Source organism: Sciurus carolinensis, chromosome 2 (assembly GCF_902686445.1).
Source record: "Sciurus carolinensis chromosome 2, mSciCar1.2, whole genome shotgun sequence".
NCBI classification, from domain to species: Eukaryota; Metazoa; Chordata; class Mammalia; order Rodentia; family Sciuridae; genus Sciurus; species Sciurus carolinensis.
This window is the reverse complement of record NC_062214.1, coordinates 165,957,830-165,973,933: the sequence shown is the minus strand read 5'-3', so window position 1 is coordinate 165,973,933 and position 16,104 is coordinate 165,957,830. Positions and strand designations below refer to the sequence as shown.

The 16,104-nt window shown below is 36.6% G+C and overlaps 1 protein-coding gene across 20 annotated transcripts in view; it reads right to left on the bottom strand.

The window, feature by feature from the left end:
* Positions 1–16,104, bottom strand: part of Gphn (gephyrin) — a 641,988-nt gene that overhangs the window by 240,326 nt on the left and 385,558 nt on the right. For 12 of the 20 annotated variants that reach the window (XM_047539518.1, XM_047539521.1, XM_047539519.1 and 9 more), the window contains 3 exons: positions 13,428–13,494; positions 2,341–2,613; positions 933–1,040 (listed from right to left, as the gene is read on the bottom strand). In XM_047539518.1, coding sequence (XP_047395474.1) covers positions 933–1,040; positions 2,341–2,613; positions 13,428–13,494 — 448 coding nt within the window. The remainder of the gene's footprint in view (positions 1–932; positions 1,041–2,340; positions 2,614–13,427; positions 13,495–16,104) is intronic. The other 8 variants (XM_047539524.1, XM_047539528.1, XM_047539535.1 and 5 more) reach the window with 1 other exon arrangement.

Genomic DNA, 16,104 nt, shown 5'->3' with positions numbered 1-16,104 from the left:
ATTGGAATTTGCCAATTACTAACAAAGATTTAAATTTTCTACTCAGTCTTTGACTAATTAAAGTTTAGTTCCAAATAAATATAAAGGCTAAAGTCTTTTATTTGGTAATGTGTCTCCCAAAAGATTACTGATGCTAAGTTGCTGGAGTTTCTTTCCTCCAAATCTTGGGTGTTTTTTTTCCTCCCAAGTACTTAAAAGTTAAATTTCACTTTATTACGTTATTGTTGCTGTTCCATTTTATATCCATATTAAGGATTAAGAAGGATTCTTTTTTTTTGAGCCATGATCTAACATCACTACTTATCACTACTGAGTGATTTATATTTGTCACTTTATACTTTTCTAATCTGGAATGTTTTGGAATTTTAAAACTATCATTCAACCAGTGCCTGAGAGAACATTAATACTTGAAAGTTTGATTCTAAAGATATGTAAATAAGAGAATTTCAACCCCTTAAATGGTTGTAATGAGAACACAGTGAAGGAAAATAAATGAAATGCAAAATCATGATGGAAAAAAAATGAGAAAGCAAGGTAAATACAAATTAAATATTAGCTTGACTAATCTATCTAGATTTTTTAAGACTCAAAGTGATCCTTTTAAGGGTCTCTTATTATTTTAGTCAATTTATTTAAAGATAATCAATAAATTTTCTAAGAAAAAATTTTGGAGCAACAAATGTCTTAAAAGTTGTGATGAATGCTCACTGTCACAAACTAAAGAATCAATGATAGCAGAGATCTTTAGGTACAAGACAAACTATTATATTCCTCGATGAATTGTGCTCAGTGTCACTTATACTTTCACAAGACACTGCTGAAGATCCATCAAAATAAAATAACACATCTTCCATGATATGTTACAGCTCACCTCCAAAGAGAAGAAGGATGTGTATTTGCAAAATCATTAATGCAAAAGCCTCTTGTCTTACCCGTTCATCTGTACTGCCTGTTGCATGATGGGGATAATTGATGAGACCAGGGATGGGCTGCTCACCATGTGCCATGATAACAGCAGGACTGGTGTAGAATGGATGCTTCTAATGCACAACACATAACAATTATGAATATAGTGACAGGAAAACATGCAACTACAAAAGCAACATGACTAAAAGGAAAATTGGTGAAAACAAATGGAACAATGATATGCCAAAATTTTCTAAATATGTTGTAACAAAATCAGCTTAGATTTCAAAATCTATAAACTTTCTCCTTAAGACTGAAACTGATGGTACTTTTTTACTCTTTTAATTAAGAGTAAAAGACAAGAAACATATCAATGATTTAAAAATGTACCTATTTCACCTTTTGTTCCATTAAAAAATCACACACAACTTAAACACTTACTAGTATTAGGTAAGGACTTAATAGATTATTGAATAATCTGGATATAGAATCATCTTGTATTCATTGAAGGAACCATTTGCTAGTTGCCTTAATGGACACTTGGAAGGGATTTCTCTGATTTTAATCTTTATTTTCTCAATAAACACCTCACTATGCTCATAGCCAAAATATGTGAATGTCCTATGCAACTCTGCAAATCACTTCATAAAGCAATTAAATTTCAACCTTTGTGCTATTAATCAATGAATAATTATCATTTGTACACGTGATATGCTGCTTTCTGAAAATATTAAAAGATTAGGTGAATTCTACGAGGTATGAGTAACAGTGTAAGTCATTTAGTGACTTTAAAATGAATGAATTTACTCTAAATATCTCAGAACTATTCAAAGAGAATTTCTAATATGTTGGTATTAACTAACAATGTTTATTATTTTATTAAGTTAAAAATGCAAGTGTATTATATCCATTTCTTCTCTATACCACTATGATAATTTGTGTCCAGTAATATTTGAATAAGTGTTTAGTTGAGGAAAATTTGATAATTGCTTAAAATCCTTGTCTTTAAAAAGTTTTTATTAATTTATCCCAACTTATTTCTTGAATCATCTAAGGTCTTTTAACTTATTTTCTACAGTTAAGAATTTATTAAGTTTTGATGTTCTTCATATGTAAATATTATATATTTAATATGTCCATAAAATGATACCTTCAAAGAGTTCTTAATAGCACATTATTTGTCATGGAAGCTATAACTCTAATAAGTGGCAGCAGTAACTATAATGCCTCATAGCACAAAATAAACTCCATTGTCTTCAAGGATCTATATCCAGAAGGAAACATAGTAATACAGTGTAATGGATATTCCAGTTCTTTCTTTTTTTTTAGGACGTCCTAGAGGAAAAAATGGAAGGATAGGATGGAAAGAGGGATGAAATCAATACATTCACCTGGGGGTTCTCCAGATCTCAGAGCCTCTCTCAACAGGCTTACCTTGGCAGCAATGGCTGCTGCAGTTATATGTGATGAAGAACTATCTTCTGTCGAAGCAACACCACTGTCTTTCTTCTCTTCTTCCTCTTCTTCACATTGTACCCCTTTGTCTTCTGTCTGTTTATGGGGGCTGGTTGTAGGAGGAGGGGAAAGAGGAGGTGGTGGAGAAGGCAAATCTTCAAGTTCATCGTGCACCTCCTTTACTTTTACAATGGCATCACGTAAAAGGTCAATGGCATGAGGTAGAGCTGGCAGTATGAACTGAAAGCATTCCTGTCCACAAGAAAAATAAAGGAAAAAATGAGGATGCAGCCTTTTTCTAGACATATAAAATGGTGTCAAATTGATTCTTGATTTTAGATTTGCATTTCCTTCTATAATCTCAAATATGAATTACATTTAAAGCATTGCTTTTGTAATGTGAAATATAAAGTAAGCATGGCATACAGTATTCTCCATGAACTAGAGAACTATTAAGCTGGTACTACAGTACTAGATAAGCACATGCTGCATTTTTTTTAAAGGTTAACATCTGATACGACTTTAAGGTATAAAAATGCATTATGAGAAAGGTGGGAAAGGTAAAAGTTTTCATGTTTTCAGTTAGAGCAGGACACTAGAACTGATAGCCTACATGAAGACCAGATTATTTTGTTCAGAAAGCTAAAGTTGTGACTATCATAATAAAGTATAACTAGGAAACATTATACAATATGTAAAAATAGAAATGAGCTTATATATTGACTTGCATAAAGTAAACATAATCTGTTGCTCAGGTGCTGATATTACCTATATTATATTACCAAAAGAGAAATAGTGAGAAGTTATAACCAAAACAGAGTCAGGTATGTCGGGGAACAGGTAGAAGTCTTTCTCTTTCACATTTAAAGTAACACCTTATAAACTAAAATTTGAAGAAATAACTTAAAAAATTTTGGGGAGATTACTGGACTACCTGGAAGGCTGCATAATCTTTTGACCTCTTTTTGTATAGCTCAATTAATTTACTGTATAGTAAGAATTTAACCTTGACCAAAAGGCAGTCTAGTCTTTACCCTCAGCTTCTGGGAGGTATCTCCAGACCCTTGGAATGACATGCCTGATAAAAAGTTTTGCCTGTAGACTTTGGCTACCAGGCACTAAGAAATCTGGATACCAAAGGCTCAGGTTAGCATTCTTAGCTGGCAATACTCTGAAAGTACTGTTACACATTGAGGTCAGATTTCCAAGATTTCCACATCCATGATTCCAAGAGGAGAGGACAATGGAATCTCTTTGTTTGGTACCTTATATTCTTCCCTATGCACTTTTCTCCTTAGCTGATTTAAATTTATATCCCTTCCTTATAAAAAATAACCATGAGTATAACAGCTCTCAGTGAGTTTTCAGAATCCTTATGAATTATTAAACTTGAGAGTGGCTTTAGAAATACCTTAAATTTTGCAATTGGTATCTAAAGTGAAGGCAGTCTTGTTTTTTTTGGTACTGGGGATTGAACTCAGGGACACTTCCCACTGAGCAACATTCCCAGCCCTATATTGTATTTTATTTAGAGACAGGGTCTCACTGAGTTGCTTAGTGCCTCGCTTTTGCTGAGGCTGGCTTTGAACTCGAGATCCTCCTGCCTCAGCCTCCGGAGCTGCTGGGATTACAGGCGTGCGCCACTGCGCCCGGCTTGAAGGCAGTCTTTTGAAGTATTCCAACTTTGTAGTTGGCTGAAAAAGATAAAAGCAATTCAACTTGATGGTCTGAAATACATTTTTCTTGCCTCTAAATCTGTTTTTTTGCTGACTCATGAGCAGTGTCCAGTGGGCTGGTCATATGGTCAGGCAGAAGGGCAATGAAAATTGATCTGTTAAAGAAATGCCTGCATGGGACACGGCCCTAAGGAAATCATTCTGGGAACTTAAGGGGTGCATTAGTGATGGATGTATTAATGTTTGTCAGAAGAACACCCTTGTAAGATTAGAAGCTAATTAGAAATGAAGAGCAGATGTAATGTGTAATTGCTTGATGTAGCTACCTTGGCCCAGGAGATGAGTGAACACTGAGGGGCTACAGCATGTAAAGGTGGGCTGAATCTAGATATGTTTCTCTTGCATTCTCTGAGGCACAAATTGCCAACAGGAACCATTTTATTTGTCAACAAAAGAGAGTCTGCAGAAGGCTATGGGGCACAATCCAATGGGGGAAAGGCTCTGCATGTAATTGGCAAATCAGACGGATGCAGGTGGCTGCTGGAGGATACAAATGGGTCATAATATTTTCATCCTCTGAGAAAAAGTTTGACAGAGAATAGAATGGGCAACTGAAATATTTGCTTTTTTTCAGTGAGAGGAGAGAAAGGTATTAGGGCTGGTATGCATGCTTTCATTAGTGTGGGATCACATTCAACATAGGAGGTAGGAAAGGAAGGTCCCAACTACAGAGACACTTTCACTTTTCTGGAAAACGGGTAAGGAAGGATGCTGGAATGTCTATACTTTTTCTTTATGAGTGTACTTTTAATTTTTCTTCCATGTCACCTCAACTTTCTTTTTTTCTACCTGATGCAGTGATTCCAGGATCAGTATACAACTGTAGTTGCCAGAAGAGGGGATGATTCTTAAGCAAGAAAACTGTAGCAATATCTTTAAATTTTTATGTAATAATTCTTAAGGGACTGATGTTATCATCTGACCAAATTAGGGTTGAAAGAATGCAGTTATATTGCCTAGTAGCTTAAGGCACTCCACTATCTCTTTATCTTTGTAATTCTACCCTATATGGATAGGAATGGAGTGCATGGGAAGCACTTGCAAAACTAATATTACTGATGACAATCTGGACCACCACAGTGACTGAATCTTGTGTTCCTTTCAAAGATAGAAATGTTTGGGTAAAAATGGATACAAGGAAAAATGGAAGCTGAGGAAATGAATAAATAAGTTATGGAATGAGGGAAATAAAACATTACACTGGTGTCTCAAAGAGGCTTAGAAAAAAAGATATTGTCTCTTAGCATAATTATATCAGACACTTGAAAGGATGATGCCATATGTTGCTGAGACCACTCCTTTTTTAGAACCTCGCAAGCCTGAAAACCTGAGTGGCAACACCGTGGGAAACATTGTGGTCCTCTGATATGATGATAGATGAGCTAACTGTTAATTTATGAGGAGGACTCTAGTATTATGTCAGTATCTTTTGACTCATTTTTCAAAAAAAGGTTTATCTACTTCTATATTAAATGTTGTAATATATGTTGTAATGCAATGTTGTAATAATGGCATTGTTAGTAATATTGCAGTACTGAAATAGATGGCCAAATATATTGAGAAATTGAGTTAAAAGTCTCCTCAGGATATAATATCAATGGAAAATGATAGGCCTAATGAAGAACTAATGGAAATTAGTTCAGTTAATTTCTATGTACCACGTACAATTTTATGTACTATGTACAATTCTGCACAAATATAGTACAAAAACCATAGATCAAGGTGGAAAATGAGTAAACTACTACAAAAATATGAAAATGTATGTAATGCCTTTAGAGGATAGCTTAGCTGTTTCTCTAAATTTACCCATAGTTTACATTGCCTTCTTCAAATCTTAGGCATATTCACACTGATAATATTATAGTATATCACATAAATGCTATAGAAATATAGATGCCCAGACTCTCTTTGACTAACGTTAATTTTTTGCTATGTGAAAGTCTTGGGCAAAACACCAGGGGTAACCTGTGTAGTGAAGAAGTAACATTACCTCAAGAGAGTTTGGCCTTTGCCTTCAGCTATTGGGAAGTGATCCTTAGGTCCTCAGAATATCATGCCTAATAGGAGTGTCTTTGTTTGCCTGGGGCTTTGGCCACCTCACAATCCAATAATGTGATTTATGATGGGGGCTTTGGGATACAAGGGTACTGGTTGTGCCTCAGGAAGGTAATAGAAAGTAAAGATATTAGTCCAATCTCTGGGAAGGGCTAAAGACTAAAGGTCAGCCACATGGGCAGTATGTAATGAGCTAACAACAAGAACACCTCTGGATACCAAAAATGCAGATGAATATCTCTGACTAGCAATATTCCATATGTATCGTCACACATTGATGCCAGGAAAAAAATGCATTAATGACTACTGGAAGAGGACAATGAAAACTCCACATTTGGCATTTTTTCCTTATATTCTGTCACATGTACTTCTTCCCTTGGCTAATTTTTTTTTCCTGTTATGCATTTTTTTAAAAATTTTATTTATTTATTTATTTTTATTATTGTACACAAATGGGATACATGTTGTTTCTCTGTTTGTACATGGTGTAAAGGCATACCATTTGTGTAATCATAAATATACATAGGGTAATGTTTGATTCATTCTGTTATTTTTTTCCCTTCTCCCCACCCCTCCCACCCCTTTTTTCCCTCTATACAGTCCTTCCTTCCTCCATTCCTGCCCCCCTCCCTAAACCTAACTCTAACCCTAACACTAACTCTTCCCACCCCCCATTATGTGTCCTCATCCACTTATTAGTGATATCATTCTTCCTTTGGTTTTTTGAGATTGGCTTATCTCACTTAGCATGATATTCTCCAGTTTCATCCATTTGCCTGCAAATGCCATAATTTTATCATTCTTTATGGCTGAGTAATATTCCATTGTATATATATACCACAGTTTCTTTATCCATTCATCAATTGAAGGACATCTAGGTTGGTTCCACAATCTGGCTATTGTGAACTGAGCAGCTATGAACATTGATGTGGCTGTATCTCTGTAATATGCTGATTTTAAGTCCTTTGGGTATAGGCCAAGGAGTGGGATAGCTGGGTCAAATGGTGGTTCCATTCCAAGTTTTCTAAGGAGTCTCCATACTGCTTTCCAGAGTGGCTGCACTAATTTGCAGCCCCACCAGCAATGTATGAGTGTACCTTTCTCCCCACATCCTCGTCAACACCTGTTGTTGCTTGTATTCTTGATAATCGCCATTCTAATTGGGGTGAGATGGAATCTTAGGGTGGTTTTGATTTGCATTTCTCTTATTACTAGAGATGTTGAACATTTTTCCATATGTTTGTTGATTGCTTGTAGATCTTCTTCTGTGAAGTGTCTATTCATTTCCTTAGCCCATTTGTCAATTGGATTATTTGCATTCTTGGTGTAGAGTTTTTTGAGTTCTTTATAGATTCTGAAGATTAGTGCTCTATCTGAAGTATGATTGGCAAAGATTTTCTCCCACTCTGTAGGCTCTTTCTTCGCATTGCTGATAGTTTCTTTTGCTGAGAGAAAGCTTTTTAGTTTGAATCTACCCCAGTTATTAATTCTTGCTTTTATTTCTTGTGCTATGGGAGTCCTGTTGAGGAAGTCTGGTCCTAAGCCGACATGCTGAAGCTCTGGACCTACTTTTTCTTCTATAAGATGCAAGGTCTCTGGTCTGATTCCGAGATCCTTAATCCATTTTGAGTTTAGTTTTGTGCATGGTGAGAGATATGGGTTTAGATTCATTCTGTTGCATATGGATTTCCAATTCTCCCAGCACCATTTGTTGAAGAGGCTATCTTTTCTCCATTGCATATTTTTGGCCCCTTTGTCTAGTATGAGAAAATTGTATTTATTTGGGTTTGTGTTATGTCCTCTATTCTGTACCATTGATCCACCTTTCTATTTTGGTACCAATACCATGCCGTTTTTGTTACTATTGCTTTGTAGTAGAGTTGAAGATCTGGTATTGCGATACCCCCTGCTTCACTCTTTCTGCCAAGGATTGCTTTAGCTATTCTGGGTTTTTTATTCTTCCAGATGAATTTCATAATTTCTTGCTCTATTTCTGTAAGGTACATCATTGGGATTTTAATTGGAATTGCATTGAATCTGTATAGCACTTTTGGTAGTATGGCCATTTTGACAATATTAATTCTTCCTATCCAAGAACATGGGAGATCTTTCCATCTTTTAAGGTTTTCTTGAATTTCTTTCTTTAGTGTTCTGTAGTTCTCATTGTAGAGGTCTTTCACCTCTTTTGTGAGATTGATTCCCAAGTATTTTATTTTTTTCGAAGCTATTGTGAATGGGGTAGTTTTCCTAATTTCTCTTTCTGAAGATTCATCGCTCATGTATAGAAATGCCTTAGATTTATGTGCATTGATCTTATATCCCGCTACTTTACTGAATTCACTTATGAGATCTAAAAGTTTTCTGGTGGACTTTCCTGGTTCCTCTAAGTATACAATCATATCATCAGCAAATAGGGATAGTTTGAGTTCTTCTTTGCCTATTCATATCCCTTTAATTTCTTTGGTCTGTCTAATTGCTCTGGCTAGAGTTTCAAGGATGATATTGAATAGAAGTGGTGAAAGAGGGCATCCCTGCCTTGTTCCAGTTTTTAGAGGGAGTGCTTTCAGTTTTTCACCATTTAGAATGATATTAGCCATGGGCTTAGCATAGATGGCCTTTACAATGTTAAGGAATGTTCCCACTATCCCTATTTTTTCTAGTGTTTTGAGCATGAAGGGGTGCTGTATTTTATCAAATGCTTTTTCTGCATCTATCGAAATAATCATGTGATTCTTGACTTTAAGTCTATTGATATGGTGAATGACATTTATTGATTTCCTGATGTTGAACCAACCTTGCATCCCTGGGATGAAACCCACTTGATCATGGTGCACTATCTTTTTAATATGTTTTTGTATGCGATTTGCTAAAATTTTGTTGAGAATTTTTGCGTCGATGTTCATTAAGGATATTGGTCTGAAATTTTCTTTCCTCGATGTGTCTCTGTCTGGTTTAGGTATCAGGGTAATATTGGCTTCATAGAATGAGTTTGGGAGGGTTCCCTCCTCTTCTATTTTATGGAATACTTTGAGAAGTATTGGAATGAGCTCTTCTTTAAAAGTTTTGTAGAACTCGGCTGAGAACCCATCTGGTCCTGGACTTTTCTTTGTTGGTAGGCTTTTGATGACTTCTTCTATTTCATTACTTGAAATTGGTCTATTTAAATTGTCTATGTCCTCCTCGTTCAGTTTAGGCAATTCATATGTCTCTAGAAACCTGTTGATGTCTTCAAAATTTTCTACTTTGTTGGAGTATAGATTTTCAAAATAGCTTCTAATTATGTTTTGTATTTCAGTCGTGTCTGTTGTGATATTTCCTTGTTCATTCCGAATTTTAGTGATTTGGGTTTTCTCTCGTCTTCTCTTTGTTAGTGTGGCTAAAGGTTTATCAATTTTGTTTATTTTTTCGAAGAACCAACTATTTATTTTGTCAATTTTTTGTATTGTTTCTTTTGTTTCAATTTCGTTGATTTCAGCTCTGAGTTTAACTATTTCCGGTCTTCTACTACTTTTGGTGTTGGTCTGTTCTTCTTTTTCTAGGGCTTTGAGCTGTAGTGTTAGGTCGTTTATTTTTTGAGTTTTACTTCTTTTATTAAATGTGCTCCATGAAATAAATCTTCCTCTACGTACTGGTTTCATAGTGTCCCAGAGATTTTGATATGATGTTTCTTTGTTCTCGTTTACCTCTAAGAATTTTTTAATTTCCTTCCTAATATCTTCTGTTATCCATTCATCATATAATAGCATATTGTTTAATCTCCAGGTGTTGGAGTAGTTTCTGTTTTTTACTCTTTCATTAATTTGTAACTTCAATCCATTATGATCTGATAGAATACAAGGTAGTGTCTCTATCTTCTTGTATTTGCTGACATTAGCTTTGTGGCATAATATATGGTCTATTTTAGAGAAGGATCCATGTGCTGCTGAGAAGAAAGTGTATTCGCTCTTGGTTGGATGGTATATTCTATAAATGTCTGTTAATTCTAAATTATTGATTGTGTTATTGAGATCTATGGTTTCTTTGTTCAATTTGTGTTTGGAAGATCTGTCCAGTGATGAGAGAGGCGTGTTAAAATCACCTAGTATTATTGTGTTATGGTCTATTTGGTTTCTAAAATTGAGAAGGATTTGTTTGACATACATGGATGAGCCACTGTTTGGGGCATAGATGTTTATGATTGTTATATCTTGCTGATTTATGCTTCCCTTAAGCAGTATGAAATGTCCTTCTTTATCCCTTCTGACTAACACTGGCTTGAAGTCCACATTATCTGAAATGAGGACGGATACTCCAGCTTTTTTGTTGTGTCCATGTGCATGATATGTTTTTCCCCATCCTTTCACCTTTAGTCTATGGGTATCTCTTTCTATGAGGTGAGTCTCTTGCAGGCAACATATTGTTGGATCTTTCTTTTTAATCCAATCTGCCAGTCTATGTCTTTTGATTGATGAATTCAGGCCATTAACATTCAGGGTTATTATTGAGATATGATTTGTATTCCTGGTCATTTGGTTCATATTTAAAATTTTTTAAATTTATTTATTTCTTTTTTGACACATCTTGGTTCCTCCTTTATTTGACAGTTCCTTTAGGATAATTCCTCCCTTTGCTGATTTGCTTCTTTTTTTTTTATCTCTTCCTCATGAAATATTTTGCTGAGAATGTTCTGTAATGCTGGCTTTCTTTTTGTAAATTCTTTTAGCTTTTGTTTATCATGGAAAGATTTTATTTCATCGTCAAATTTGAAGGTAAGTTTTGCTGGGTATAAGATTCTTGGTTGGCATCCATTTTCTTTCAGAGCTTGAAAAATGTTGTTCCAGGCCCTTCTAGCTTTTAGGGTCTGGATTGAAAAATCTGCTGATATCTGTATTGGTTTCCCCCTGAATGTAATTTGGTTCTTTTTTCTCACAGCCTTTAAAATTCTGTCTTTATTTTGTATGTTAGGTATTTTCATTATAATGTGCCTTGGTGTGGGTCTGTTGTAATTTTGTGTATTTGGAGTCCTATAAGTCTCTTGGACTTGATTTTCCATTTCGTTCTTCAGATTTGGGAAATTTTCTGATATTATTTCTTCAAATAGATTGTTCATTCCTTTGGTTTGTTTCTCTAAGCCTTCCTCAATCCCAATAATTCTCAAATTTGGCCTTTACATGATATCCCATAGTTCTTGCAGATTCTGTTCATGATTTCTTACCATCTTCTCTGTTTGTTCAACTCTGTTTTCGAGGTTAAATATTTTGTCTTCAATATCTGAAGTTCTGTCTTCCAGGTGTTCTATCCTATTGGTTATGCTTTCTATGGAGTTCTTAATTTGGTTTATTGTTTCCTTCATTTCAAGGATTTCTGTTTGTTTTTTTTTTCAATATCTCTAACTCTTTATTGAAATGATCTTTTGCTTCCTGAATTTGCTCTGTTAACTGTCGATTGGTGCGATCATTCAATGCCTGCATTTGCTCTTTCATCTCATCATTTGCTTCCCTGATCATTTTAATTATGTACATTCTGAACTCCCTTTCTGTCATTTCTTCTGCCATGCTGTCGTTGGATTCTATTGATGTAACATCTAGATCTGTTTGGGGCATTTTCTTCCCTTGTTTTCTCATATTGTTCATTAATCAGTGGGTCATTAAGATATTGCAGATTTCCTCTATCGACTTATAATGTCCCTGAAGATTGCTAGTATATCTCCCTCTTATCCTTCAGTAGCCTGAAGTCTTGGAAGAAGTTGATAATGCAGAGCTCCATGAAGAAGCTGCCTCTCTAGGGGTGGTGACCCTCAGGTGGCATATATTCCCTGCTAGTGGGCAGAGGTGCCCTCCACTTGTTTACCAATGGTCATCCAACGGGGAACTAGGCTGTGGGCTGAGCCAAGGCCTGTTTGTGCCTGTGTCTCTGGTTTTACCGTCTCTGTGAGAAAACCTCTCCCAGCAGAGAAGACTCACTTGGTGGGGACGTCTCGCTGGTCAGTTGCCCTCCTAGAGGTTCCCCTCAATCTACAACTACTGCCTGGGCTGGGCTCTCTTCCTCTGCAATGTTCCCAGGGGCCCGGACCTACCTCCTGGGCCTGGGAGTCTCACCCTCTGCAGGCGGGTCTCCTTAGGCTGCCTCTCCCAGAGAATCCGCCCGCAGTCCTGGAAACTTCGCTCCGCCCCTAGGCGTGTCTCTGTGCGGCTCTTCCAGCAAGAAGCCACCTAGCTCCTGGGACCCTGCTATGCACCTAATCGCCTGGCTATGCGGCCCCTCCTCTGAGCCGCCACCTGGAGCCCCGTACAAAAGCTCCGATACCCAGAGACCCGCCACACACCTCCTCCTCCGGACAGCGGCCCGGTTTCCGATGCAGTCACTAGGAGTCCAAGCAACTCACTTCGTGTCTCCTCCTCCCGCCAACCACCCGTAGCCCTAGGCAGTCACTCCAAGTCCAAGTGACCCGCCCTGTTCCTCCTCCTCCTCCTGGGGGGTAGCCCCCCGGGTGTTCAGGAGCGGTGGTTCTGAGACCAAGCGACCCACCGCGCTCCTCCTCCAGGCAGGCCACCGGTGTTCAGGAGCGGTCTCTTTGAGTGCAGTCAACTCACCACTCGCCTCCTCCTCTGGCAACCGCCTGTGGCTCTGATGCAGTCACTCCTAGACCAAGCGACCCGCCGCGCTTTTCCTCTTCCTCCGGGCAACCCCCCGGTGTTCAGAAGCGGTCGTTCTGTGTCCAAACAGCTCACCACGCAGCTCCTCCTCAGGCAGCTGCCCGGAGCCCCAGTGGTTGCTCCGAGTCCAAGCGCTGTGCTGAGCCGCCTCCTCTACAGATGATCCCAGTTGTCCGTGTTTACCGCTCCAGTTGGGGGAGGGGTGTCTCGCCGAGCAACTCTACTTCACAAAGTTCCCTGCGTTCCGGGGCTACCACCCCATCCGGGATGCCTCCCCAATGGAAGAGACTCACCCTGCGGCCTTGAGCTGGTCCCAAGTCTCTCACTATCTCCTCTTTTGAATCCTGCGTCCTGGAGCAACATGAAATGCAGCCGCCCTCTAGGCCGCCATCTTGAAACTCCGGCTAATTTTAATTAGTATTTTTTCCCTTTATAATGAACTATATCTGTGAGTATAACAACGGTTCAGTGAGTTCTCTGAGTCTTTCTAGTGAATTATTGAAAATGAGGGGGACTTTGATAATTTTTGAACTCGCAGTTAGTGCCCATCATGTGGAATGCTCCAACTTTTTGGTTCGCTAACTCTCAATAGTTGGTTTAAAAGTCCTTACACTAAGCCATAAATGTCAAGGAAGCTTACCTGAGATCCTTTCTTGCTACCTGGTAGGTTAATTATGAGAGTTTTCCCTCTGATTCCACATACAGGCCTGAAAGGAAAGAAAAAGTAGATGAATACTAAATTGCAATGAATGTTTGACTTAAATATATTCAACAACAAAAGTCAATCAATTTTTCTTTACACATAAACAACTGTTTCAGGACTAAAATTATTGTAGTAAGAGATTTTCCAGTTGCTACACAAATTGGGCATTCTGGTTTTTATAATAAAAATTAGTAAGGTGGATTAGAAAAAGGCATTGAATGTGGAATCAGAATAAACACCCTACCTTGAAGCAATTTGACCATATTCAAATTAGCATTTTTCTTCAATGTTTTTTCATATCTCATACAGTTGTAATATTTCAATGAGTCTGTGCACAAAAATTGTCTAGTGTAAGTAATATTTATGTTCAAAAGTCTAACACATAAAGCACTGAAGAATTAAATGAGATTTAGATTTGTGTTCCTACTTCTTGAGAAGTCTAGAAGCTTTGAAGTAAAATGAGGTTTTTCATAAATGAATGGCATTAGGGAAAAGTCTGGAGAGCTCCGGTACTAACAGGCTCAATGATGGGTACAGATCATTGAGAGACTGTGATCAATTTCCAGTCTACATTTTAACCAACTGATTAGATAAAAAAGATAAAAAGGTGGAAAAGCCTGCAAGACTATTGTCAAGAGGTGAAGACCTGGATTTTTATATGGCAGTTAGAATCATGTTGTGTCACTAACTGCCTATGTTACTTTGATCTTGTAACATTATTTCATTTTCATCTTTTGAAAACAAAGAAATTATGCTCCTTTAAAAATTTTATAATTAAGATTTTTAGTCATGTAAGAGAAGAATTGTTCACATTTATTTAGAACTTTTATTATAGCTGAAAAAGACTACTGAATCGCCTTTAGCCTTCTTACTGGAATTCATGATTTCATTAAAAAATTCAAGACTTTATTTTTCTTTAATTCTAGTGATATTTCTTCAAAATCTGCTTTTGTTCTAGCAGTCAAAATTGGATAAAGTACTTTAGTTAGGGTCAAAATGGCACTGGATAATTATAGTTCTTAATATGCTCCCATTTACTTAGGAATTTTGCCTATCTTTCTTAACCAAAGTGTTATATTATAGCTTTTTATCATTTTGACAGCTAACTGATTATATCAGCATTGTGATTGGAATGCCAACCATTTCTTGCAACTTATTGGATAAATCTAAAATTTCAACTAAGAGCTTTACTATGCCCTGATAGAATACATTGTTAACTAATTCAGAAGGTTTATAGTATCTTGCCTCCTAAGAATTAAAAATATTTCCATAACAGGGCTGGGGAGGTAGCAGAGTGGTAGAGTGCTTGTCTAGAATGCTTGAGGTCTGGGTTTGATCCCTAGCTCTGGAAAAACACACACACACACACACACACACACACACAACACACACAACACACACACTCATTCTCATAATAATTATGGCATGTTATGCTCTCAACATTTCTGTGGAAGAAAAGTATCATTTTCTATAAAAATGAACAACTAATCTGAGGGGCAAAGATTTAGATCTATGGTCCTGCAATATTTGTAATTTTACATAGTAAGTTCATCCCACTTGTGTTTCTGTAGTTTCTTTTTCTAAGTATAATGTCTATGACATTATTCTGACAATGATGATCTTTCTATATGTATTTTTAATTTATCAGATATTATGGAAGTTGGCTTTTATTTTCCAAGAAAATCATAACTCCACACCACAATGTTAATGGTAAATGAAACTGCAGTTAATTCATTTTATTTCAGCTGTTTAATTATCAAGCTCAGACTTATCTTATTTCCAACAATACTTCAAATTCTCTAGGATGGCACCTGAAGAGCAGCTCTAATGTAACCAATGGTTACAATATGACTACTATTTCTGTGTTTTATATATATGTATATGATATAATGGCAGGTTTTGCTGCATAGCAGGAGAGATTATTTGTTGTTCAATTTCTTTGGTCTTTTATTTTGCCAAAAAATGAAATAAGTTGTTTTTTAATCTCTGTGTATTCCCTGATCTCCTTAAAGTGTTTACAAATTAGTTACGAGAGGTACTTTTTCATGTTAGGAATGCTCAGAGTCATTGCAAGAAAAAAGTACCTTATCTTTAAATAACACTTCATGGTTAACAAAATATTTTTACATGACCTATCATATTTAATAATAAAAAATAAAAGCACTATAGTCAGCATATTCCAGTATTTACTAAGTAATACGTGATAAATACAATCTTAGTCCTTAAGGAATCTATAAATGTAATACAGAACATTGAAATATATAAAAAAAGAGCTACAGACAAGCTAGTAAGTGATGATAGAAACTGGAATAAAGTACCATGAGTTCAAAATAAAAGCAGTATATTTTTAGGTGAGGACATGAGATAAGACTTTAGAGAAAAAGGGGCATTTGAGTGACTATAAAGGAAAATACTCCAACAGGTAAGGAAGGGTAGGGGGAAGGGCAAGAAAAAGTAGCTTAGTTATGTGTGGGTAAATAATACAAAGTACAAAGGAAAAAAAGCACCAAGTGCATTTTGAGTATCATGTCTTTCAATTGGCAAGAATGTACTAAACTTTTGGAGGAGTAATGTAAAACAGGAAGTACAAGAGGAAAAAATGTTGCAGTCTGAT